General features: G+C 42.3%; 1 protein-coding gene across 6 annotated transcripts in view; it reads left to right on the top strand.

Moving 5' to 3' along the window:
- LOC135220565 (calcineurin subunit B type 2) overlaps positions 1-25056 on the top strand; it is a 421288-nt gene that overhangs the window by 135976 nt on the left and 260256 nt on the right. For 2 of the 6 annotated variants that reach the window (XM_064257795.1, XM_064257790.1), the window contains exon 1: positions 8443-8580. The exons of the other annotated variants lie outside the window; for them this stretch is intronic. In XM_064257795.1, the coding sequence (XP_064113865.1) occupies positions 8578-8580 (3 nt within the window). In that variant the 5' untranslated portion in view covers positions 8443-8577. Of the gene's footprint in view, positions 1-8442; positions 8581-25056 lie in introns of those variants that run through there. 6 annotated transcript variants of the gene reach the window in all.

The raw sequence follows: 25056 nt of genomic DNA, 5'->3' as shown, positions 1-25056 counted from the left end.
CTTCTCCCCATGTCAGCTTCTTAGGTTTGCCCTTCGGGACCTCGGTCAAAGGGCACATGGTGCGGGCAATGTCCGGGACGAACCTTTGGTAATAATTCACTATCCCGATGAATTCATAGAGGGCCTTAACGATCGACAGTGTCAGGAACTTCTCCACTGCCGTCACCTTTGATGCCATGGGACGAACTCCTGCTGCTGGAATTTCATGGTTGAGGAAATCCACCTTCTCGGCGCCAAAGGTGCATTTGTCCGTTCTCCTGTAGGTACTTGAGGATGGCCTGGACGTGGTTCAGGTGTTCCTCCGGTGATCTGGGAAAGATAAGAATATCGTCCACATAGCAGATGCAGAAGGGTGAGTCACCAAGGATGCAGTTCATGAGGCGTTGAAAGGTGGCCCCAGTGTTCCGTAGCGCAAAGGTGGAGAAGGCCATCACAAAGGATCCAAAGGGTGTGATGATCGCCGTCTTCAGAATGTCATCAGGATGGACGGGGACTTGAAAATATGACTTTGATAAGTTGATCTTGGAGAAGACCTTGGCGCTGTGGAGGGGCCCAGTGAGGTCCTGCATGTTTGGCAGGGGGAAGATGTCAGGCGTGGTGACAAGGTTCAGGTACTAGTAGTCACCGCCGGGCCTCCACATACTGTCTGCCTTCTTCACCATGTGGAGGGGGGGACGCCCACAGACTCACTGCCTTTTTACAGATCCCCATCTTCTCCATTTCTTTGAACATGGTCTTGGCATCCTGGAGGAGTTTCGGTGGGAGGTGGCGGAACTTGGCATGTGTAGGGGGGCCCTTGGTCTCAATATGGTGGAAGACACCGTGCTTGGGTGTGGCCCCAGCCACCTGGCGAAGCTTGGGGCGGAAGACGTCCAGAAACTCCTGGAGAAGGGAGGCGTATCTGTGGTGGGGAAGGATGGAGCAGATGGTTGGCGCCCTTGGTCCTCTGGCGAGTGGGTGGGAGAGGCAGGTCTAAGTATTGAGAAGGTCATGGTGGGCAAGGAAGTCCGCCCCCAGGGGAGGGGTCCGTTTGTCAGCAAGGACGAAGGGCCAGGTGTAGCTCCAGCCTTAGAACGCGATGGTCTGGGCCTTGGTGCAGTAGGTGCAGATGGGTGTCCCTTTTGCAGCTATGAGGGTGGTTGGGTCGTCGGGGGCACGGCTGCGATCTTCTGCAGATGAAGGGAACACCAACTGCATGGCACCAGTATCAAACAGCATCCTGAGGTCGTAGATGCTGTCCTGGACGTAGAAGCCCCTGGGTTGGGACTTCGTTACTGCCGCTGCCATGAGAGCTTGTTTTGGGCGCTGCCTCCATCGTTTTTTGAAGGGCAGGAAGGAGCAAGGGTGCTCGCACTTCCGTGCCTTGCTGCTGAATTGGCGGTGGAAGCGGCACCACCCGACGTCTGGGAGGGGCTTCAGCGATCGCTGGTATGCTGCACCAACCATGTCCTCCTGCTGTAGGGTGTTGGCTGACAGAGGAGAGGAGAGTTTTGCAGCTTGGGTGGCGGTAAACAGCGCGAAAGCCCGGTGCACCAGACTTTCCATCTCCATGGTCTCGGCATTAGGGATCTGGCTTCGGACCTCGGGCATGAGATGGTGAAGGAAGAGTTGACAGAGGATGCTCACCTCCTGCCTTCGTCCTTTGTGGTCCACCTCTGGCAGGAGGACGAGGTCCGGAAGCTTGTGCTAGGCCAGTCTGAGATCCTAAGTGGTCATGGGGTTGACCATAAAGTCGAAAATTTGGGTGGTTCACTTGGGAACTGGGAGGAACACGACCTGGATGAGCTCCCTCTTCAGGCCTTCGTAGGGCAGCTCCCTGGGCTGGCTGCACATCCATGGGGCGAGGGGTTTGAGGGCATCTGCTGTGAGGGTCCCGGCGATGAGGTCCGCCTTGGTGCTGTCCTAGGTGATGCCGTGGATCCAGAACTGTATTTTTGCTTGTTGCAGCCATGTTGCGACGTCCTCACTGCAGAAGGGCGGCAGCTTGACGTGGTGTGGTCGTCCAGGGCGCGGGCATGGGCGTCGTGGAGGACTCGAGCGTGAGGAAGGATCGTCTCATGGATCGCAGTGTTAAGGGGGACACAGAGGAGTCAAGTGAATGCGCTGAAATCTCCATCGTTTTGTTAGTCTCATGCTTAAGGTCGACAAGAAGTCATGAATGGCGGGCCAAACCATAAGACTGAACGCCAAAAGACTTCTGTGAAGAAATAAGAAATGCCATTGCAAGTCCATTAATGGCAATGAGGAGTACCAGAGAACCTAGACTAGGCATCGTATGGGCCCGTTAAAGATTCTCTGAAGGTGAGTGGCGGTAATTAGTCCCTTAATGGCAAAGCCAAAAACGCTTAAGTCACCTACTCCTGGGTCACCAATTGTGAGGACTAAGATGAGGAGAGTGAGCGAACTGACTTTATTCTTGTTGTTGTTGTTGTTGCATTAAGCCAACACTTCTTGTTGGCACGGGCCTTTCCCTTGTTTGGCCTGTAGGTGACTTGATTCTTGTTTGTTGTTGTTTTTGATTTAGCTGACCTTGTGTCAGCACGGGCTCTTGCTCACAGAGCAGCCCGTAACTCAGGATGGTGAGAAGGTGGTAATGGTAGGATATGATTCTTTATTTGGTGATGATGCGTGAGTTGATGAGTGTGATATTGAAAGAAACTTTTGATGGGTAAGGTTGTCCAACCTTTTTAAACCCTAAGGTGCCCTTCAGTAGTAGGAAAAGTGCTATAGTAGTGAGTGTTGGCAAGTCAGAGAGGCCAACAGATGAGAAGAAGGAAGGGTATGAGTCTGAGAAAAAGTTTGCTAGTCAGTTAGCTTGTGATGTCCACAAAACATTTCCTTATTCCGTTCCAATTCCGAGTGGGAAGTAGTGTGTGTTGTTGATGCACGAGGCTGAAGGAATGCTGTGCATGAGGTGAGGTAGTGATGAAGGATGTCAGAGTCGGGGCTTTCCTTTTGGATGTTGGGTGATGTAGGTTGATGTTGGCTGTCTTTGTGTCAGTCATGCACTGGGTGGATTGTTTGTTATTCTGTGTTTTGTGGTTTGTATGTGAGTGGATAGGGATGGCAGGGGGTGTGAGGGGTCTTGACTGATGTCCCCGAGATTCTGCTATTTAGGAGTGTTTTGCACCTACCTTGGTGGTGGGTAGGAGCATAGGAAGCCTGTAAGCTGTTGGGTGTTGTTTAGGATGTGTCTTGTTATTTGAGTGACTGATTGTTGATCTCCTTCATGACTTTGTCTTAGTTGTTGTGTTTCTGGGCAGTGTAATATATAGTGTTCCAGTGGTTCTTCTGTATTTGTTTCGCAGTATTTACATGGTTTAGGGTTGTTTTCTATTTTTTGCCATGTGCATTGGTATCCGAACCTTAGACGGTGTATTATTACCGCTAGTGCTCGTGTCATGTTCTTCGGTATGCTGTGTGGTTGAAGTTGTGTGGTGTCTGCATACCATTTTGCAGTCTTGGAGCCTCCGAAGATGGCTCTCCTGATTTTGCTTTCCTCCTGTGTTTGGCAGTATGCTGCTGCTATGCTTTTTAGTTGGGTTAGTGAGAGGTTTATTTTGATGTTGACATTGTTTATGTGTAGCCCGCTTTTTGCCAGGGAATCAGCTTCCTCATTTCCTTGTATTCCAACATGGCTCGGGAACTTGATTCTGCAGAGTGGCTGTATATAAGGTGGTATGCGGACGGAAGTGTAGTGTCTGTCACGCACGCACGAACAAACATAAACAAAAAGGGAAAGGACCCCCGCTGTGAATATGTTTCTTCACAGACGAAAATACATGAATAATATTACATAGAGGGAACGGATTCCCGACATATATACATCAAAAGAAAGGGCGTGAAATGCTCTACATTTTAGTTCCTGGCAGAAAAGAGAGGACATATGGATATAAAGATTTTTACAATGGAAAGGCGAGCATTCGCCCGAATGTCATCCTTACAGTAGTACTGAGTACTCTCTCATCAAAGAAAACAAAAAAGGAAGGATGGGGCCTAACCATGAAGGAAGCGTTAGGCTTTCTACCTGACTACAAATTACCAGCATTAAGCACAATCCTATACTCTGTTTTTTTTTATCTGTCCATCCGCCTGTGGTGTTTTCGCATGGTAACACTGCGTCACGACCCTTAAATAGTTACACTATGTGTAAGTTTTAGGTAAATAAAAGGATATCTAGGTGTACATTTGCAACTGAAAAGTGTTTTAATAATTTACTGTATGAGAATTACACCGTTAGTATTCGAAATAGGATATTATTTAAAGCCCTGGACGCAGTGTTACCATGCGCAAACACCACAGGCGGATGGACAGATGGAAAAAAACAGAGTATAGTTGATACACATGATAGACAATTCAGATATCAAATCAAAGTTTCATAAACAAATATTCAAGAATGGAATTTTTTAAAGTTATATAGAAAAAATAATACCAATGATTAGAGAGACTACTGTAAGTCTCAAACATGGCCTTGCAAATGATTTTCTGAAAAAGCTGCATCATATCTCACTGATTATGTAGCCAAACTAATGCGGGACAAAACCCCCTTGATAGGGATGCACCATTCGATACTGAACTTCACAGGCTACCTGATGAAGCAAATGTATACAAATAGTTATGAAGTATACCGTTATAAGTACTACGGGACCAAAATATTTAAGAGACCTGGGGTAAAGAGTTCTTCCTTTACCTGTCGAAACACACAGCACCATACACCACCGAAAGCATTAATCCACGAAGAAGCATAGGAAAGTTTAGATAAATGAAACTAAGATTCAACAAAGAGTATTCAGTCAGTTAGTGAAATGAACAAAGTATGTAAACCTGAGACGATCAAGAAGAAATTAAGACAAAAATGACTTAGAAGAGCTAGTTTATTGGGTAAGCAAGAGGGAAAAAATAAGTTTGTCTGAGTAATAGAATAACAGGCAGTCGAGTGATAACACTGGCCTGCGCTGTTTTCAAGGTCTAACTTACAATACCTGATTTTAGGCCAGTTTATTGCACTAAATCCAAAAACCATCCTCATTTTACTTAATCAGATCAAGTTAATGAAACATTAGCAAATAAAAAATATCCTAAATTCCGATCTATTTGTAAGTGAATGAAACACAACATTGATAATATTAGACTGATTTATTCACAGAAGGCTTACAAAATATTTTGAATAGATAGCAAGAAGAGTATAATGAACTAGGAAGCTACTCATGGATGTTTGTTTGTATGGTGTTTTTACGTTGCATGGAACCAGTGGTTATTCAGCAACGGGACCAACGGCTTTACGTGAAATCCGAACCACGTCGAGAGTGAACTTCTATCACCAGAAATACACATCTCTCACTCCTCAATGGAATGGCCAAGAATCGAACCCGCGACCATCGAGGTGAGAAGCAAACACCAAGCCAACCACGCCACTGAGGCGCTCTACTCATGGATGAATGGTTTCTTCAGGGACTTCCATAACTGATAGCTTGGTGAAAGCGCTCACCCTGTTCTTCACCGAAGTCTCCACAATTCTCTGGAAAATAGTCCAGATGAGACCGGAGGAAGCGCATTTTCACCGACATGCGCGCACCAAGTTGGCGGAAATTCCCCATTAACTCATCAACCACCTTTTGATACTGGGAACGTCTGTGGTTGCCAAGGAAGTTTGCAATGCCTGACTTAAGAGTTCAGCAGGATTCAGTGCATCATCAAAACTAGCGTCCTTGATGAGTTCCCTTATTTTGAGGACCATCAAATATACCAGCTTTAAGTTTCTCCATGCTTTTTTGTTGAAACTTCTGATGGAGGAAAGGAAATCCTCTACCTTCCCTGTCCAATGCCTTTATAAATTTCTTCATAAGACCGAGTTTGATGTGGAGGGGTGGAAGCAATATCTTGCTTGGTTCAACTAGAGGGTGGGACAGAACATTGTATGACCCAGGTTTTAATCCTTGTCTTGAAGGCCACTCTTGTCTGACATAATGCTGGTCATCAGCACGGCTATCCCTTAAGCACAGAAAGCATGGATACTTTGTGTAACTACCTTGAAGTCCCAGGATGAGTCCAACGATTTTAAGATCTCCACAGATCAACCATTTATGTTCCTGGTAGTTCAGAGTAGACAACAGACGTTCCATGCTTTTGTTGGGTTCTTTCATTTCAACTGAATGGCCAACAGGGATCGATGGAAACTGATTTCCGTTATTCGGAAGAACTGCCTTGAGAGTTCTGTTAGACGAGTCAATGAAAAATCTCTATTCCATAACATCATACTTCAGACCAAGTAATTCAATCAGGTCAACAATATTGTTACAATAGACCAGTAAAGATGCTTCATCAAACGTGAAGAATGTTCTAAATTCTCTCTCGCGGTCCCGATACCAATAGAATGTTGTTCCTGGTGCCAGTAGACGTTTCTGTCGAAGACGAGAACCCAGTAGCTGGGCAGACTCCTTGGAAAGGTGTAGGTCTCGTGTCAGGTCATTGAGTTCGGCTTGGGTCAAAGGCGCCGGTTGGTCGTCCTCTTCTGGCCTGTATGCACCACACTCAGCTGTATCAGTCATGTCACTAGATTCGGAATCAGAACTAGATTCCATGGTGATATTTGGCTCAGGAACAGGAAGATCAGGGCCATTGGGGGACTGACTTTATGGCAGAATGAACATCAGGGTATTAAACATGGTGCTAGTTCTTGCGATTGATGCCTTTCATATTTGTCATGCAAAAGTAGCAGTCTGTAACGTGATCTTTCCCTTCCCTCTACACCATTGGGACACCAAAAGGCATACTCTTCCTTTTCTTGTTCCTCCAATCCAGTAAGTTCTCTATACATGTTTTGCAGCAGATATGGGGAGCGAATGTCTTATCCCAGTCCCCAGACCCACATGTACCCGCAGATGTAACAGAACCTATTAGGATGGTTTTTACACTTCCGATCCATTTTTATACATATTTACACCTGAAAAGAGAAATAAAAAATAATTATTAAAGATTACCCACGACCCGGTTTTGCAAAAACAAACCCCATAAACGCTTGGATAACTGCGATATTTTGGGAAAATATGCTGGAATAGAAATAGACTATATCTTAGAAACCGAACCTGACCCAGGAAAATGAACTGTATTTTTTAATTCAGCCTGCAAAAAGGGTTCTAAAAAAAATTTTTTTTTTTGAAACGTAGGGCAGTGTAATTTGTTTATTAGCTGATACCACGATTTTCCCTTTTCATAAATATTTTACAAAAGTTTTCTTTATTACATAATTTTGTGGAAACTTCCTCAGCATTTTTTTCCTCTAGGAACTAGCAAGATAGGCTTGCTCCTTGATAAAAATGTGTGTATAATGATAACAATCTACTTGTGTAATTTAGCCATTGCTTAATCATTTACAGGACACGCTCAAACTATCACCTTTTTTGCAAGTGACTTAAAATACTGTAAAGCCCCAAGTGGCACAACCATAGATTTAACCTCAGCACAATCTTAGAAAAAAAAATCCAAAAAACTCTTTTAATTTTTACGTGAGGGAAGGTCGATTATGCAATTTACAGGTTGATAGGGTACTTTTTTTATGGCATCCGCATAATAAGTTAGAAATACATTTCTTCATTGTGTTCTTTACCGTTCCACAGGAGTAAGAAAGCTTTGATGAAGACTTATAGTAAAATTAGCATTACTTCACCTTACAGCTGAACATTTAAATTTAAATTTTCATTATATAATGTGGCTTGAAAGCGCGATTAGTTGAATTAGTGGCAATAATATGAAAATGTTAACGAAAACGATGATGATCCTGATCATTTTAAGACAATTATAACAAGCACATGCAAAAATATGTTACATACTGAGCTTTATATCAAATCGCGTTCTTTTGTTGATGTTTCATTGCTTTCACTTGCAACCACTGCCAAAAATGGATTCATATAACCTTGACACTTTTCTGTTTCATCTGTTTAAGAAACGCATATATGTATAATTCACAATGTCATATCATTTATCATTCACAATGTAATATCATTTACCCATACTAACCTTCTCACTTCGGTTTAAGAAAATCTAATTTAAAGAAAAACTGTGCTTGGGCAATGAACTGAAGATTTGGCAACACTGTTTCACAGAGCGCAGACTCAAGGAGTAAAGCTCAATAAAGATTTGAGGTATCTTAATGAAAATTCTAAGTACGTGACTATCTGAGTAGATATTAGCAAGTACTTAAGAAATGTATGATAACATGCCAATCACCAATTAATTAACATTCTTTTTCCCAGTAAGAACTAAGCAATCTTAATATAGCAACTGCGCCCTTCATTAAGCAAAGACATCTTTCGTATTTTATTCTTTACATTAAAACGAATTGAATAAGCCTCTACTAGTTTCTTTTTTTAAATAACAGGGTTATACTTACATGTTAATCACAAACGATACTCGACAATTTTGCGTGGAGAGAAATAAATATTTCGGTTGTAGATAACGAAGTCATCTTTGCGCATGTCGAATGTCAAGGAGGAAATCGGAGGGGAGAGGAGAGTAATCTACAAGTCGCTCTGTCGCACCATTTAATTTCAGACAAATAAAAACAAAACACCAAATAAAATGGTAAGTTGAACTGAATTTCCGTATAGATTGTAACGCATTTTATCAATAGCAATTGCTGAAGAGTGGCTTCGATCGTCTCTTTCATGGAAAAGGACCGTCGAAGAGATTGTTGTTTTCGTCCCAGGCAGAAGGAAGGTCGAGAAATCAATGATAGGGCTTAGGTGATGATGATGACGATCACCTGTTCTGCCTGGCAGGTCTTTCAGGTCTTCCCGCAGGCCTTTCCTTCGTCTCATGCACCCTCGAAAGCGATTGGCGGTGCATGAGCACTGAAATTCTCGTAGCAATTGTGAGAGAAGGCATTAGTGGATGCCCTACCTAGCCTACATATAGGTAGGCTACTAGGTACCTAGCTAGTAGAGGCAGCGTAGCCTATGGGTAGGCTGCCCAGTTATTTGATGTGACCAAAGCCCAGTAGAGTTCTGACATGTTACCATTATTAAAGAAGCTTTGACCTGGCTGCTTTTGCTCTTGGTCTGGGTCCATTTACTCTCCTGTCTCTCTCTTCATTGATTTAGCCTCTCGGGGTGAGTTTAGACTGAGTGGCTAGCTTAGCCCTAGTCATTGGGTAGCTGGAGAATTAAGATTTCATTCAACAAAGTCAGGCTGCTGTGGGTCAAGTGATGTCTTTCACATGCGTCACCTCAATGGCACCAGGCCTCCCATAGTGTACTTTTGTGTGGCTGTTTTTCTTTCCTACATTAGGCATAGCCTACCTAGGCTAGTAGGTACATGACTGCAACACTAGAAACTTCCGGTAAAAGCAAGAATAGAATACAAAATACTTCTTTCAGTCTTTAAAGCACTAAAATATGGGGAACCAGCATATCTAAGAAACTGCTTAAGCTTCTTTAGACCTGAAATTAATATTGAAGGGTAAACAACCAACTGGACTGGCCAACTCACTGACTACCACGTATTTGGCCACCCTCCAAAAAAGTACTTTAACACGTCCTGACACCGGAGATGGTCATCAATCATGAGTAGTTGGTGGTGATAGCAGGAGCTCTAGACCTCTATTCTCCTTTCGAAGTAGGGTAAACAATCACGGACGATCCACCATCATCACGCTGGCCGGGTCTTATTCACTCGATATTTAATTGGTGAAACAAAAATATAATTACATCTCTTAAGCATACCATTCAAAAGATTGAAGTTTCGTCAACATATTGTGATATATGAAAGCCCCATACGAACTAAAATAAGCATGTGACGCTCTTCGTAAAATATGTTTTCAAGGCAGTTTGGAAATCCTATATGGTGGCGATCTTGTGGCTGGATGGTCTAGTCACGGATGGCCACCATCTTTCCCAGCCTTCCCAGCACTCATTTGATCAATGTTAAAGTATTATATGTAACGTTTATTGATCTTACTCAAGATTGCAGTTGTAATCAGCACAATAAAACAACATTTTGTTGCCTATATTAGTGAAAGTATGAAACTTGTTATTCTCGGGGTCATGGTTTGAACTGAATGCATTTTTACCTTGTAATCGGTGGTTTTAGCCTTACTGCCCTCACAACTGAAACTCCACAGTGCTTACTTCATTGTTATTATACACATTTTAGTCTTAATTCACTCCACATTACACTTGAATCATGTTGCTGTTCCTGGTTCCTAAGCGCTCACTCCACAAACACAGTTACAAGCAGCAGCAGACGACACTGCTTATGATGTGCAGTTTCATTCCCTTAATTGTTTACTTTACTCATGATTTAGTTTAACTTTACTTTATTTCAAAATGTTTATTTAATTCATGTCTATCATCCCTTTTTTTGCAACCAATTACCCTGAAAAATTACAGATATTTCATAAGTGGTACAGATATTTTTAAATAAGATACAATCCAATGTTTCTAACCTTGTCGTACATCTGGCTGCCGAAAACCATCGCGTAGCAGATGACGATCAGTGGATTATTATTATTATTTTTTTTTTTGCTAGCACTTTTCATTGATTTAAGTGTATATTAGCATTTTGATTTTTTTAATAACTGTATGCCAGAAATAATGTAACCTTTAATGTTTGCATTCTAAGAATGGCAAAACCATCGTTGCCACATTAGTGGAGCTTCACACATACGCCAATGGATTATCATAAACTGTTTCCATGAATTCTAGTTGTCATAGTAATGCAATAATGATAAAATTGCTTTAATATTTATGTATATGTACTTTCAATACATACGCTAATTTCACCAATTTCCACATTTTGAGTAAGTCTTATACCCAGTTTAGAGGGTGAACACATACCAATTGGCAACAGAGATTGAGAGAAAGGAAGGTGAAGGAAGGAAGAAGGACAGGGGTGGCGGTGGAGGTGGGGGGAGAGGGTAGGTGGAGCTTTTTACATGTGTTCGTATCCATTTCTAGATAATGGAGTTTTTGTCTCTTGGTACAAGGACAAGTGTCGTTATTCTTTACGATTAGTGATTCACGATACCCTTATAAATTACGGCACTGGGTGTTATACACTATAGAAAAATCTTGTTCTGATACGAGTGTTCGTTACAGAAATATTGCCAGAAAACATGCTTGCACTGTCTCTGAAACCCATAGTAGGTATGCTGCTTAGTTGTCAATCAAGTTTTTTGTAATAAAGTATATTTTACAAGCTAGCTATTGTGTAAATTTGTATTTTTCTTAATCAAAACATATGCCCCTCAATGCTAACTTTCCTCTTTTAATGACTTTCTGGTCATTGCAAATTCAGCCCCAAGGACCGAAAGCGATTGCGTCACACTATGGCGGTAATCCAGCAGTAAAACATCTTCATATATCAAAAAAAGTTAATGATAAAGATATATATGCACATTACGATTATAACAATTACATGAATAGCTGATAACAATATGCAGGAATAACTGATAAACTGTTCTGCAAGAAAGTTGAGTATGGCAATTCATTTACAATAGGTACGAAAGTCAAGATGTCGTGACGTCATAATACAGGACTTAAAAGAACGTTCTAATTCCGAAAAATAATTACTTAAATTTGAGTCAGAATAGAGTTACTTTTTCAGTAATGAATATTTTCAAATTAATCATCATAAATATGTAAAATATTGATGTTTTACTATTGATTTAAATAATTATCTAGTGCACACTTCGTCGTTGTCTTCTACCAAAACAGTTGTTTCCTTAAAAACGTTGTGCCCAGTGACTGTGTTTCAATTGTTGTGATGAAAGTGCCCCAGCGTCTATGGGTTCAAGTGGTGTGCGGATTTATCACAAGAAATTGGAAGTTTGTTGACACAAGTGACCCCGCAAACATCGAGTTGGCGTCAATCTTCTAAAATATTTAAGCGTAAGTAAGAATTTCGAAAGCGTTTTGGTGAGATTTGCACTGTGTTGGCCACCCTTTTCACTACCCTCTGTTTAATGCTTTAAATTTGGCCTTAATTTCTAACTTTGGAGAAAATACTTACTTCGAAAGGAGAGTAGAGGTTTTTAGCTCCGTTCTTCACCAACAAGAAGCCATGACTGATGCCCACCTCCGGTGTCAGGACGCGTTATAAGTACTTTTTCGGAGGGTGTCCATCCATGACCGTCGGTATGTTGAGCCAGTCCATGCGGTTGTTTACCATAAGTATTTTCTCCAAAGTTGAAAATTAAGGCCATATTTTAAGATTGAAACAGAGGGTAATGAAAAGTGTGGGCAATGCAGTGCACACTACCCCCATGATGCTTTCGAATTTTTACTTACTTACAATTAAAAAAGTTTAGAAGATTGACGCCATCTCCATGTTTGCAGAGTCGCTTTTGTCAATAAACTTCCCATTTCCTGTGCTAAATCTGCACACCACTTGTACCCATAGACGCTGGGGCACTTTCATCACAACAATTGTAAACCTGACCTCTAACCAGTACTTATCCAAGGGAACTACGGCATTTTTTGCGGCATTTTGCACTCTTCAATTGTTTATCAGTGTTGTCAATTGGTTTGTGTTTACCTTCCAAACTGGGTATAATACACAAAACCGGGGAAATAAGTGAAATTAGCGTATTTATTTGTAGTATATATATGTATTACAGCAATTTTATCATTACTGGATTACTATGACAACTAGAATTCATGTTAACAGTTTGTAAATGCATCAGCGTAGGTGTGAAACTCCATGAGATTGGCAACGATGAGTCTTTTTTTCGTTGCATCGTCTGCTCCTAAGTACATCAGAAATATTTGTAATTTATCAGGGTTAATTTGGTTGCAAAAAAGGGATAATAGACACAAATTAAATAAACATTTTGAAGTAACAAAGTAATGTTAAACTAAATAATGAGTAAAGTAAACAGTTAAGGGAATAAAGCCTTGCACCTCATAAACAGTGTAGTAGTCTGCTGCTCGTAACTGTGTTTGTGGAGTGAGTGCTTAGGAACCAGGAACAGCAACGGTTCAATTGCAATTTGGAGTGAATGAAGACCAAAATGTGTATAATTATAATCAAATAAGCACTGTGGAGTTTCAAGTTGTGATGGCAGTAAGGGTAAAACCACCGATTACAAGGTAAAAATGCAATCAGTTCAAACCATGACCCCGGGAATAAAAAGTTTCATACTTTCACTAATATAGGCAACAACGCTAATATTGTTCAAATGAGTGCTGGCAAGGCTGGGAAAATGGTGGATTCTCTGTGGTTAGAACGGCACCTCACACGATTGCCGCCATATTGGATTTCCAAACTGCCCTGTAAACATATTTTACAAAGAGCTCGCATGCTTATTTTAGTTGGTATGGCGCTTTCATATGTCACATTATGTTGACGAAACTTCAATCTTTTTTATGGTATGCTTAAAGTTGTAACTATATTCTTATTTCAACAATTAAATATTGAGTGAATAAGGCCTGGCCACGCAATGACGATGGAGCGGCTGCGGTTGTATACCCTAATTAGACATGAAAGTGAAGCATATAGTAGTAGTAGTAGGCTATTTAAACCTAGAACAAATTGTAAATCAGGCGAGAGAGCATTTGAACATAGCGCACTGAGACTAACTATACAACATAATACCGCCTGAAGTGAAGATCATACAAGAACGAAGTAAATTTTAAAAAGAACTAAAAAGACTCCTATTCTGCAGGAGCTATGATACTGGTGATAAAACACTAAAAGACAATTATAAAATATAGGAAGCGACTTATTTAGTAAAGATAAAATGGCCTGCCCGAGAGGGAATCATCCCTGTGGAGGGCTGTACAAAAACCAATCAAATGAATGAAGATTGGGTGCTGTGTTTAGTACCAGCCTCTTGGGGATAAATGCAAAAATAATCTAAAGATGGTAAATAGGCTATCACAAATCCGAAGTAGGAAATAGCAGTAGCCTATTGCTGTAGGCAACTGGTGGGAACCAGGATGTGGTACGAGTAGTCCTCAATTACACCGTGTAATTCCTAGTTGAGGGATTATCTATAGCTATGTAAAAGATATATGCGTAGTGTGTGATTTGGTCTGACAGTGGTGGTGAACTTGCCTGAGAACTTGGGTTGATTTTTAATATTCAATTAAAATTTACTTGGCAGCAAACTACCCAAGTGATGGTTGCAAGTGAAGGCAAAGAAACCTAGTCACTAGGCTACTACACTCTTTCACCTGGACTGCCTTTAACTTTTCAAGTTATGGTCATTGGTAATTTTACAAAACAGTTCTACACAATGATAAGTAGATTGAAGAATTTATCTTTTTCCTTAACAGTATTTAGCCTAGGTGGATGTAAATAAAACTAAAAGTACAGTCCTTTTTTTTTGCATCTCAAGATTACCCCAAAAAATCTATAACAAAACCTTACCTCTTTTAGAAGTTGATTGACATACAAATTTACAGGATGGTGCCAGATGATTGTATGTTACTAAGTAGAATGCAGCTCCAGTATAATGATGTCATCGGGTCTTGATGAATGAATTGTGGTTTTCCCAGTCAGCAGACTAATAATGCCTGGCCAGTCATTGTGGTAGTGTGGGATCTTTTTGAGTGATTGATACACTTGTAACTTTTCAGACTGTGTGAGTTTGTGAAGACTGTTTTGTGGGCTATGGAAAATTATTTTAAGTTTTGGTGTGTGCAAGTCTTGGCAATGACCAGCCTACTCAGTGGTAGGTGATTTTGAATCTGAATTAGGCTAGGGTTTTGTGATAGTATTTATTTTGATGTGATTTTAGCCATTTTCTCAGGAGAGCAATGTTGAATTTGGTTGTATTTTAAGTTATAACAATTGACTATTACTTAAGGTGTTTGTGATTTTAATTAGTACAGATGTAATTGAGGATGAATTTAACGTTCTCCCTAAATTTATCAATGAGAATACAGTGAGAAATGGAAGGCAATCCTCAGGGTCAAGGGAGGTTAAGGGAAAGCACAAAAGGACAGAGATAACCAAGGTTAAGAGTCGAGGTCCAAAGGACGGTAACCTCATTGTGCCAGGGTTTATTAGGTTGTGGCACATCTTTCCACTTAGTTCTTTAATTTCATACATTCAACTTCCCTGTCAGATATATACTTAGCTATAGACTCCGTCGTCCCCGATAGAAATTCGAATTTCGCGGCACACGCTACAGGTAGGTAGGTCAGGTGATCTACCGGCCTGCCGCTGGGTGGCAGGAATAGGAACTATTACCTTCTAAGGACAGATTTTTCTCTATCGTTGGACTGTAAACATACGTTTACGGTTCCTCCTGATTTGATTTTCGTGTTTCATCGCCATCGATCTTCTGGGCTGTCTTTTGCAGGGAAGTACTGGGTCTTTGGTTCGGCATACGCTTTTATTAACTTTTTAATGAATTTCGCTTCGAAATTTCGAAGAAAATACTAAGTGAAACTACCGAAATCATCGGTAGACACTCACATAGTTTGCCATAAAGAGAATTATTAATATTTATTCATTATTATATGTAATAAAGGTTACAACTTTATTAAGGAAATATTAAACTCTAATTTCCTACTTTAGGAAGTCAGAAAAAAGCATATAACTAGATACGCTTACTTTATAAGCTTTAATAGCGTTTGTGCTAACGAGCAGTTAGAGTATTAGCAGTACTAGTAGTTGTTGCATCCTCATCACCTTTTTACTCCTCAGAAACTACAAATTTATATATGCAAATTGAAGATAAATGGATAGCTCAAATGCAAGCTTTTAAAAGGTAAGAAGTGAATATAGTGTTCCCCCATTGCAATGGAGGGTGCGTCTGATCGGCTCTGTCTCGCTCCCAGGTCTAGACCTCTTCCAAGCTCACAAAGCCCAGAGGAGAAGGAATGTCGACAACCGCCGGGGGGTTTCAGAGGAATCCCAACCGAATTCGGGCGTCCCTCGGCAGGTTCTGTAGAACGTCCACCAGACTGCCAAGTTTCGCCATTGGAAAGAAAGGCGTGACCTAATGTAATGTGTTCCCCCTTGTTAGACGGATAAGGAGAAGAAAGTTTCAACGGCGTAGATTCAATGAAGATGCAAGATAATCTCGTCGTAGATATCGGGAACCTCAGAGAGAGATCTTTCGAGAACAGTTGCGGTAGAGGCATTGCCCTATCCTGTTTTCGTCCCCCGTACAAATAGACGGGAGGCTCTATCCCATGGGGTTTGAAGAGTTATTTCAACAAATTCCTCATCGGTACATTTATATGAAAATATATCTATTCTGAGAAGAACGAATTAGATATTAAAGAATATGTTGATCGCTCGTTTAATGATTAAACATACATATATAATTTTTAAGCTTCTAGTCCTCGGACATGAAGCGCCTAAGCGCCTGAAGCGCCTGAGGCGCCTGGAGCGCCTGAGCCTGGAGCGCCTGGACGCCTGGGGCGCCTGGAGCGCCTGGAGCGCTGGGGCGCCTGGGGCCGCGGAGGCGCCTAGCTCCGAGGCGCCTGAAACGCCTGAAGCGCCTTGAGGCGCCTGAAGCGCCTGAGGCGCCTGGAGCGCCTGGAGCGCCTGAAGCGCCTGAGGCGGCCTGGAGCGCCTTGGAACGCGCCTGAGCGGGGCCTGGGGGCCTGGAGCGCCTGGGGCGCCTGGAGCGCCTGGGGCGCCTTGGGGGCGCCTGAGGCGCCTTGAGGGCGGCCTGAAAGCCTCCTGAAGGCGCCTGAAACGCCTGAAGCGCCTGGGGCGGCCTGGAGCGCCTCGGGCGCCTGAAAAATTTGAGCCGTAAAGCTCTTCAAGTAAAAGGAATGAGGCGCAACGCGCCTGAAAAGCCTGAAGTGGCTAAAGGGAAATATTTAACTCCTAGAGAGCCTAGAGCGCCTGATATAAAACATAGGCGCCTAGAGAGCCTAGAACGCCTCAAAGGAAAAACAAAGCGCCTAAAGAGCCTGAGGCGCCTGAAACGAGGCGCAAAGCGCCTGAAGCGTCCGAATGGAGACGCAGGCGCCTGCAAAGCCCGAAGGAACGCAAAGCCCGTCTAGAGCGCCTGAAGCATTGGCGCAAGGATTTGTACAACCCCAAAATACAATTTGGATGAGTTTATCGGGATTTGAAGCGGACTTGGAGGCTCCTCTTTGGAATTTCTCAAGATCAATTTTTCTTTTCCCTGACAGGGCCTCTAGGTGTCGCACAGGTGATCGTAGCCCCTGTCGGGAAGGAATTGATCATGAAAAAGAGAACGACATATAAGGACTTCTCCTGGTAGGGACGAAAGTTGTCGCACAAGCGGCCACCGTCCTTGTCAGGAGGGCCTTAGGGTAAAAGAACAACATCGGCCTTCTCCTGGCAGGGACTCAAGATGTCGCACAAGCGACCGTAGCCCTTGTCAGGTTAGAATCGGTACTGCTAAAAGCCCTTCACCTTACGGAAGGAGGCGCTCTCCTCCGGTTGCTCATTATTCTCCCAACTTGATGGACAGGAAATGGAAGATAGATCGGAATTGGAAGCCAATAAGGGAGCAGGTCTCTCAGTTATAAGACCTTAGCGACCTTTTTTTATTGAAAATTAGTTCATTACTAATAAGACGATATTAAAATCTTCCTCCTTAACTAAAGTAATGCAACCAACCATTTACAGAAAGAGTGGCAATCGTTTGCAAATTGAACAAGGTTCGTACGAGCTCTCATTCATTGATTAGAGGCTCTTCCAGATAATAGAGGCGTAGAATACGGCCTTATCTCCAAGAGAATAAAAATTTGAGGGATTCTCTTCGATCCGAGAGTTTTCATTGCGATCTCTTTCGACTAATGCTAATTCGTGTTTATTGACGAAAAGAACGGAGAGGGCAAAATTTCCATTCTCTCTCCGCATCGGAGAGGAAAGAATGTAGAAGGAAGACTTGCTGCATACGACTGCTGAATGACAAGTCATATACGCATACCATAGTTGCCTTTGTGGTTCGCTACGAAATTATCTATATCCTTCAAGGATTTTCCTGGTAAGGACTTCGCTTAAAAAGTTTGTTACGACAATGCCTACTCAGCTTCGGTATTTAACAAAGGTTGTTTGGCTTAAATTGGCATTATTGAGAGCTTCCTTAGGCTCGGGAATAATTTTATTATATTCCTTCATTAAATGAAGTAACTGGCAACTCACGATGAATGCAGCCAGGCAGCGAGCGAGACGGCAGGGCTGTCATTGTAAGAGTAAGGCCAATACAGTACCATCCAGGTCTCGGTCATTACCAGTTGGTTGCATCTCTCTCTCCAACGGGATTGAATGGTTAACCGTATATTCCCCCTACAATCATGGACTTAGTCGCGAATGGAGGGGATAGTTAAGCTAACATAAAATAAAAAATATTGTCCTGCCTTTTGCTAAGAAGTTTTCAATAAAAAAGATATTATAACCTTTCAATGCTGTTTACCGTAGGGAACATTATTAAAGGATTCTAACACAGCAGAACATTATATTATATAATGCTCTCATGCTTACGAAAGCATGGCTTATTAGAATACATGCTTAGTGGGAGAAGATGGATGTAGTAGAGAATTCACTTTAAGACTACGGTATGGTCAAGTCTTTCGAGAAACGCACACAACCTTTTTAGAATCAGATATTGCTCAAGAGAAGATGGATGAGTGGAATGGGAAACATTCTCTTCGTGGCAGAAATGGTTTCCCTGAATACAAGATACTACGTATATAAGAGTTTTTTCCTACTAAAAACGGAATTAACATGTGTAAGGATGTCGTGTACCATAAAGGCACAGATGTTCTGGTACATAACATAAAGAGTATTAATCACTTAGGCCAATTCCACGACTCTCTCATATCGCAAAGAGCATTGAGAATCTCTTTTTTCGCTCCTGTTCGCGTTAACAAAGAGAACCTATTTGGAAAAAGAGGTTCGATGCAAGATTTTGCATGTCCGTGAGAACCTTCTCGATCGACGATAATAACTGTTAATGTATGTCTAACATTTATTGGAAAGAGTTGTGAGAAACTGCGGAAGTCTTCTTCATAGATCTCTTAGCAAGGTAGAAGACGAACAGGCTTCCTATAGAATGCTTCCTTTTCCTCGAACCAAGAGAGGTAGCAATATACGCCATCTTTATTTTATAGAAAGGGGAATATACTATAGTCTTTTTTTCCCCTAAATATAAATATAAATATAAATTCTTTACAGAATTTAAGATAAGGGCGTCAAAGAAAGAGAGGATAATACTTTATGCCTCATTTTGGCTTCAGAGAGGTTGGATTCACAGAGGTCACGTTCTTCTCACAGCATGTTTTTGGAAGTCTTTTCCAAGAGTCTGGATATTCTATCAGCATCTATTATTAAATGGACCTTAACAACCTCTCCACTCTGAGTCTGTCTGCATGCAGACTGACCAGAAGTGGACATAAATGAGGAGGATTTTTCAAGGTAGATGACAATAGTCATGGCCTATGACATAGAATTGCTGCAGATCGTGCTAGAGGGAATGAGGAAACTGTCCTCTTCCGATACCTCTGTGAACCACATAGCGGTTTTTTCTTCCCTTTCAGAGGGAAGAATCACCTTTGTATATATCTGCTATCAAAGAACGCAGATAAAAGGACTATTACTCTGTCTCTACACAAAAGGGAATTGGAGATAGCAGATTGGATTAAGATCTTCAGGATCTTATTCGATATATACCTTAATATGACAAGATAGGATATCATGTACTTCTTTAATGGGATCTTTTTTTGTGGCCACAGATTCCATGTTCCGACAAGATGGAACTGCTCCTCATCAAACTTCTTTGAGAAATTTTTATGAGGGAATTCTTTGTTTCTCTGGGTTCCTAAACGACCAAGAAGACAAGTGAATTTTTTGAGCATTGGAATCACGCATCAGATTCTATGGAGACTAGACAATGGGTTCTTGCCAGCATAGTATGTCTAGCAAAAGAACTGAAACCCCCTATTCCTGATTCAATGTTTTCAGATAGAGGTTTCGTTGTCCAGGCGAGTACTTACGTTTTTCATCTACAGTAGAATGGTTCAAACGTTTGCCTACAGAGTCTTTGGTATGCGATGACGGCTCGAAATGCTTCCCAGAAGGTGTTCAGAGGGATACGAATAAAGAGCTAGAAATCAGGAGTACTCCCAATTTCAGCTCGGAGTCTCCTTCGACTTCCAGGCTTCTTCCCTTCCTTCGGGCAAGGATAGGGAAGATTCTGCAACGAGACAACCCCTTCAACATGTAAGAAGAGATCTCGTGAGGCACGGAAGTATTCAAGAAGGACCCTCCTCGAGAAGACTTATCTCTCGTACGGTTAGATATGCTATCGTCTACTGGATGTAGCTGATTACAATCACCTCCCCTTACCGGAGAGACCAAAAGCTCAAAGTGAAGAATTTCTTCCACCCTTCTCCAGTCTCCTGATAAACGATTGTGGATGTTAAGGACTTTCGGACAATGTAGCGCCAATCAGGCGCCAAAATACCAGAACAGGCGTAAAGACGCCAGAGGAAGACAGTCCAAATAAACACTGTCATTGTCTGATGAGGAGAAGGAGCCTGCCTCCAGCCTGGCGCAGATGCGCTAGAGGCAAATAAATCGGAAAAAAGTGTCCGATGTGGGCATCGCCAGTTTCCTCGAGACTCTTTACAAGCTCGAAGCTCCAGCAAGTGGGAGAAGTCAGCCAGGCGCCAGGCGCCAGGCGCCAGGCTCCAGGCAGGAGCAAGGCGCTAGCCAGGCGCCAGGCAAGCAACATGCGCCAGCCAAGCGCGAGGCGTTCAGACAAGGCGCGACGGGCCGAGCCAGGCGCGAGGAGCCAGCCAGGCACAAGCCAGGCTCTAGGCTTCATCCAGAAGAGATCAATTTCAAAGTGTGATCTCTAAAGCACTTCTTAAGTAACTTGATGATTCCTTCAAACAGCTGAGAATTAAAAGCGCGTGAAGTGCGAGCTTTTAACAATTCTTGTTCTTTCCATAACAATATGTCGTAGAGACATATTAGCTGTAATTTACGGGAGATGCAACTCTGTGTTGTCTTCTCTTTGCACGAAGGAGGTCAACTTGACCTATGAGAGATCCTTCTCTCTTGGTTACGTGTCTACGGATACGTTGCTGGGATAGGGAGCCCGACACTGATCCTTTAACTAGTGAGTTAAAAAATTTTATTTTAACATAAGTATACTATTTTCTTTGGGTTATTTGAAATGAGTTTGGGGATAGCTCTTTTCAAATTAAGCACAAACCCTCGTGTTAGGATCAGGTGATCGGGATCGGTGTTGTGCTCCTTAATTATGCCAGTAGCATAGGTGTTTTGTCATGTAAGTGGATAGGACCCCTTTGACAAATAACCATTAGATTCTGTCAAGTAAGTGGATAAGACCCCATTGACAGATCTACAGAACTCTTAGCCATAGGTCACATCCTCGCTGAGGGCTCTTGAGACGAAGCAGACTCCTAGCAATAGCTAGGAGGTCAACCCTTCGTCTAAACACATAGGAACCAAGGTTTTATTTATTTATTACCTACAACGTATGTTGTTTACCTGTCTAATCAGTAACTAGCTGTCTCTTACCCACCGCCAAAGGTGCCAATCAGCTAAGTATATATCTGACAGGGAAGTTGAATGTATGAAAATGATATTGTTATTGTACAATAAAGTTTCATACATACTTACCTGGCAGATATATACGATTGAATGGCCCACCCAGCCTCCCCTCAGGAGACAGGTGGAAGAGAAAAATCTGTCCTTAGAAGGTAATAGTTCCTATTCCTGCCACCCAGCGGCAGGCCGGTAGATCACCTGACCTACCTACCTGTAGCGTGTGCCGCGAAATTCGAATTTCTATCGGGGACGACGGAGTCTATAGCTAAGTATATATCTGCCAGGTAAGTATGTATGAAACTTTATTGTACAATAACAATATCATTTTTCAGTATTTTAAGTCAGGTTAAGGAAGGTGGGGTTCCATATAGTGGTCAAGTTAAGTGGTCATGTGCTCTGAGGGATCATAAAGTTGAAATTTCCTTATTTTAATTGCATGTACAGTGTGATGTTCTTGTTTATTCAACATGGACTTGAACTAGCAAAGTTAGTAACCGTTAAAAGTATGAAGGATAGTGGATGGTTTTTCATTCTCTGTCCTCAAAGTTACTGTAACCAGTTTGTTATTCTGCATAAGTATATCCTGCAATGATGCTGGATGGTTTCCCTTGCAGTGGAGAGGTTTTGCTTCAGGAGAGGAAGGCCAAAGGTTACGTAGAAATGGTAGGCAACAAGCCAGTACTCTTGACAGTTCCTACCTAGGTACATGTGGCAAACTTTTCCCATGTGAGATAATGGCACAAACTTTACCACATCCTACTAATGCTTTCCTGGTGGCTTTGCTAAATTACTGACAGACCAGAGGGGGAGCAATAACTTCAAGTAAGTCTGATCTTGTGTCGAAGAGCCAGGCATACAAGAGAACTTACTGATAGATATGGTAATAGTTAGAGGAGTTGGCATATATGGGAGCTTTCTTTAGCATGTGACAGCTCAGTCCCTTTGGTGACAAACAAGAAACCCAACTTTGATAGGTTGCCCTTGATCATGTTTCATCCTCGAAGGCACTTCTGCCTTTCAGGCACCTTCATCAGTGCTCACTTGAGTTGCAATAAAAGCAGCATTGTTTGGCTCTTAAGAAACCCTTCCTTTCACTTCATTCCCATTGACCAAGAGGGAAGGAAGACCTACCGTGGTGCCTGGATGAAGAGAACCTCTTAAAGGGTATTCCATTCAACAGACCCACTTCAGGAGATGCTTCATTTTTTTCTTTTTGTCTTTTTAGATGCATTAAGGAGGAGGAAACTTACATGTGGAAGATATCTCTGTTTTAGCTGTGTGCACAGTGAATAATTATTCTGTGCACATCAGCTTCTTAGGAATACTTGCAAGGTTGTGCGATGGACAGTTGAGTTGTCAGGCACAAACATTATGCCAGAAGAATTATGTGGCAGACCAGGTCAGCAGCCGGGGAAGTTCATCAGGACAGGTTGGTCCCTGCTTTCATGCATATGGAAAGGGTTTTTTATTTTTGTTTAACTCCAAGAATCAACCTCTTTGCCAAAAGGTTATGCAGAAAATTTATTCTGCTTATCTGTTCCAAACCTTGGGGTGCTTTGGGGAAACTTCTTTCAACAGTCCCTGGGACATTTGGATATCTGTCTTTCCTCCTGTCTTATTTTCCAAGTGCCTAAAGGGTTTGTTTCCTGGGTCTTAGGTAACCTTGGTAGTTCCTCAATGGCACCATGCCAAGTGATGTAGTGCTCCCCCACTTTTATGCGGGAATAGGTTCCAGAACCTGCCGTGGAAATGCAAAAATGCCCTCTAAAAATACAGTTGTACCTCAGGATATGAAATTAATCCATTCGGAAGTGGCCTTCGTAACCTGATTTTTTCGTATCTTGAACCACATTATTAATAAACATTACCTTAATATAATTTATCTAGCCCTAAATCCCCAAAAACCGCACCAAAATTTACCACATTGGCAACCCTGTTACCTCCTATTCTGTCCGCCAGTTGGCAACACTGTTGTTGACAGATACGAAAACCTTCCCTCAAATCAGTTGTTAACGAGCGCCCGTGTTGTTTACATCACGGCCGCTCTTTATAAATTTCCTTAAACATTTTTGTGCCTTTAAAGCTTTCATTATTTGTTAGATGAAACTTTATATGATTACCACTGCACTCCGCATTACATCACGAAATAGTGAATTAACTTTGATTTCTGTTGTGGTTCTTATCTTAAATTACGAACTTTTGCGCGACCCGGAACTACTGACCTGTCCAATTCTACAATGTATTACCAAGAAATTACGATGCTTCCTTCTGCCAGCAACATCAGGAACTGCCCGGTTTGTGGGACAAGGATGAGTAGCAGGGAGTATGAACCCCATGACATTTGTAGTTCTTGTCGTGGACAGGTTTGTGACTTGACTTCTCGTTGTGAGTATGTAAGCCCTGGTCTGACGAGGATATGACTGCTTATATGAAACGCCAAACAATCTTGCAGCGTAAAAGATCGGTTAAGGAGAAAAAGAAATCGATTGCTAAAACTGTATCTAACGAATTCTTTGACTTGGGCGCTCATGATTCTGGCTCTTCGGTTTCGGTATCGTACGACTCCGATTCCGAATTAATTGATGCTTTGCCCCCTGTACAACCGGTAATTAGTGAAGTTAGTTCTGATGTAGATTCGAAGATTTTGGCAATGGAAACTACCTGGAAACAGAATTTTAAGAAATTACAGCTTAGTCTAGATAGAGATATTTCTGCTAAGTTTTAACAATCTGTCAGAGAATTTTCAAGAAGCCTTTACTAGAATGTCTAACACACTTTTAGATTCATTTTCAGCTCCTCGTCAGGTAGCCTGTCGACAGCACCATGGGTAACGGTGCGACAGATACCCGGCTTGTGAACCCCGTCGTGGCGAGGCCTAGGGGGGATCCGGTCCGGGCAGGTGCCTAACGAATCTTTACCCAACGTGTCCCCTGTTAGTCCCGTAACAGTGCCAAAGGGCGCTTATTTAGGAGAAGGGGGAAGGGATAGTTAGTGTCAGACCTAAGATAGCTAGTCGTCAGGATTTTACTTCAGAGGAAGTTTCTAAGTTAGGATCTGACGATGATGATGATGATGACGCGGATTCGTGTGATATTGATGTTTCCTCGAATGGATGTCATGATGTAGAATTCAAGAAACTTTTTTGATTTAATTTTGAGTTTTCTTCCTCAGGCGAGGCCTAGCAGAAGCAGCCTCCGCCGCGTTGTATTACAGAAGGGACGGGATTTTTCTTGACGGTCCTTCCCGGTCACGGGAATTTTTACGTTTTCCCTTTGCCCAGAGGTTCGCGAGAGTGAGGACGGACGTTGCCGCTAAACTTTCGAAGGTGATCGGGAAGGGAAGAGGAAGCTCTCTTCTCTTCTACGACACCGGCGAGGAGTTTACCAGGTGGCGGATGATTCTTCATTCTCTCGAACCCCCCACCCCCAAGCCCAATCCTGATTTTGTCCGACTTTCAAGTCAACCCTTGCCTTCTAAGGCTTCGGTCTCTGTCTCAATTGAAGATTTTATTGCTATGGAGGCTGTTATGAGCTCCTTACA

This window comes from Macrobrachium nipponense, chromosome 2, assembly GCF_015104395.2.
Source record: "Macrobrachium nipponense isolate FS-2020 chromosome 2, ASM1510439v2, whole genome shotgun sequence".
Classification (NCBI taxonomy): Eukaryota; Metazoa; Arthropoda; class Malacostraca; order Decapoda; family Palaemonidae; genus Macrobrachium; species Macrobrachium nipponense.
The sequence above is the reverse complement of the archived record's forward strand: the minus strand, read 5'-3'. Positions and strand labels throughout refer to the sequence as shown.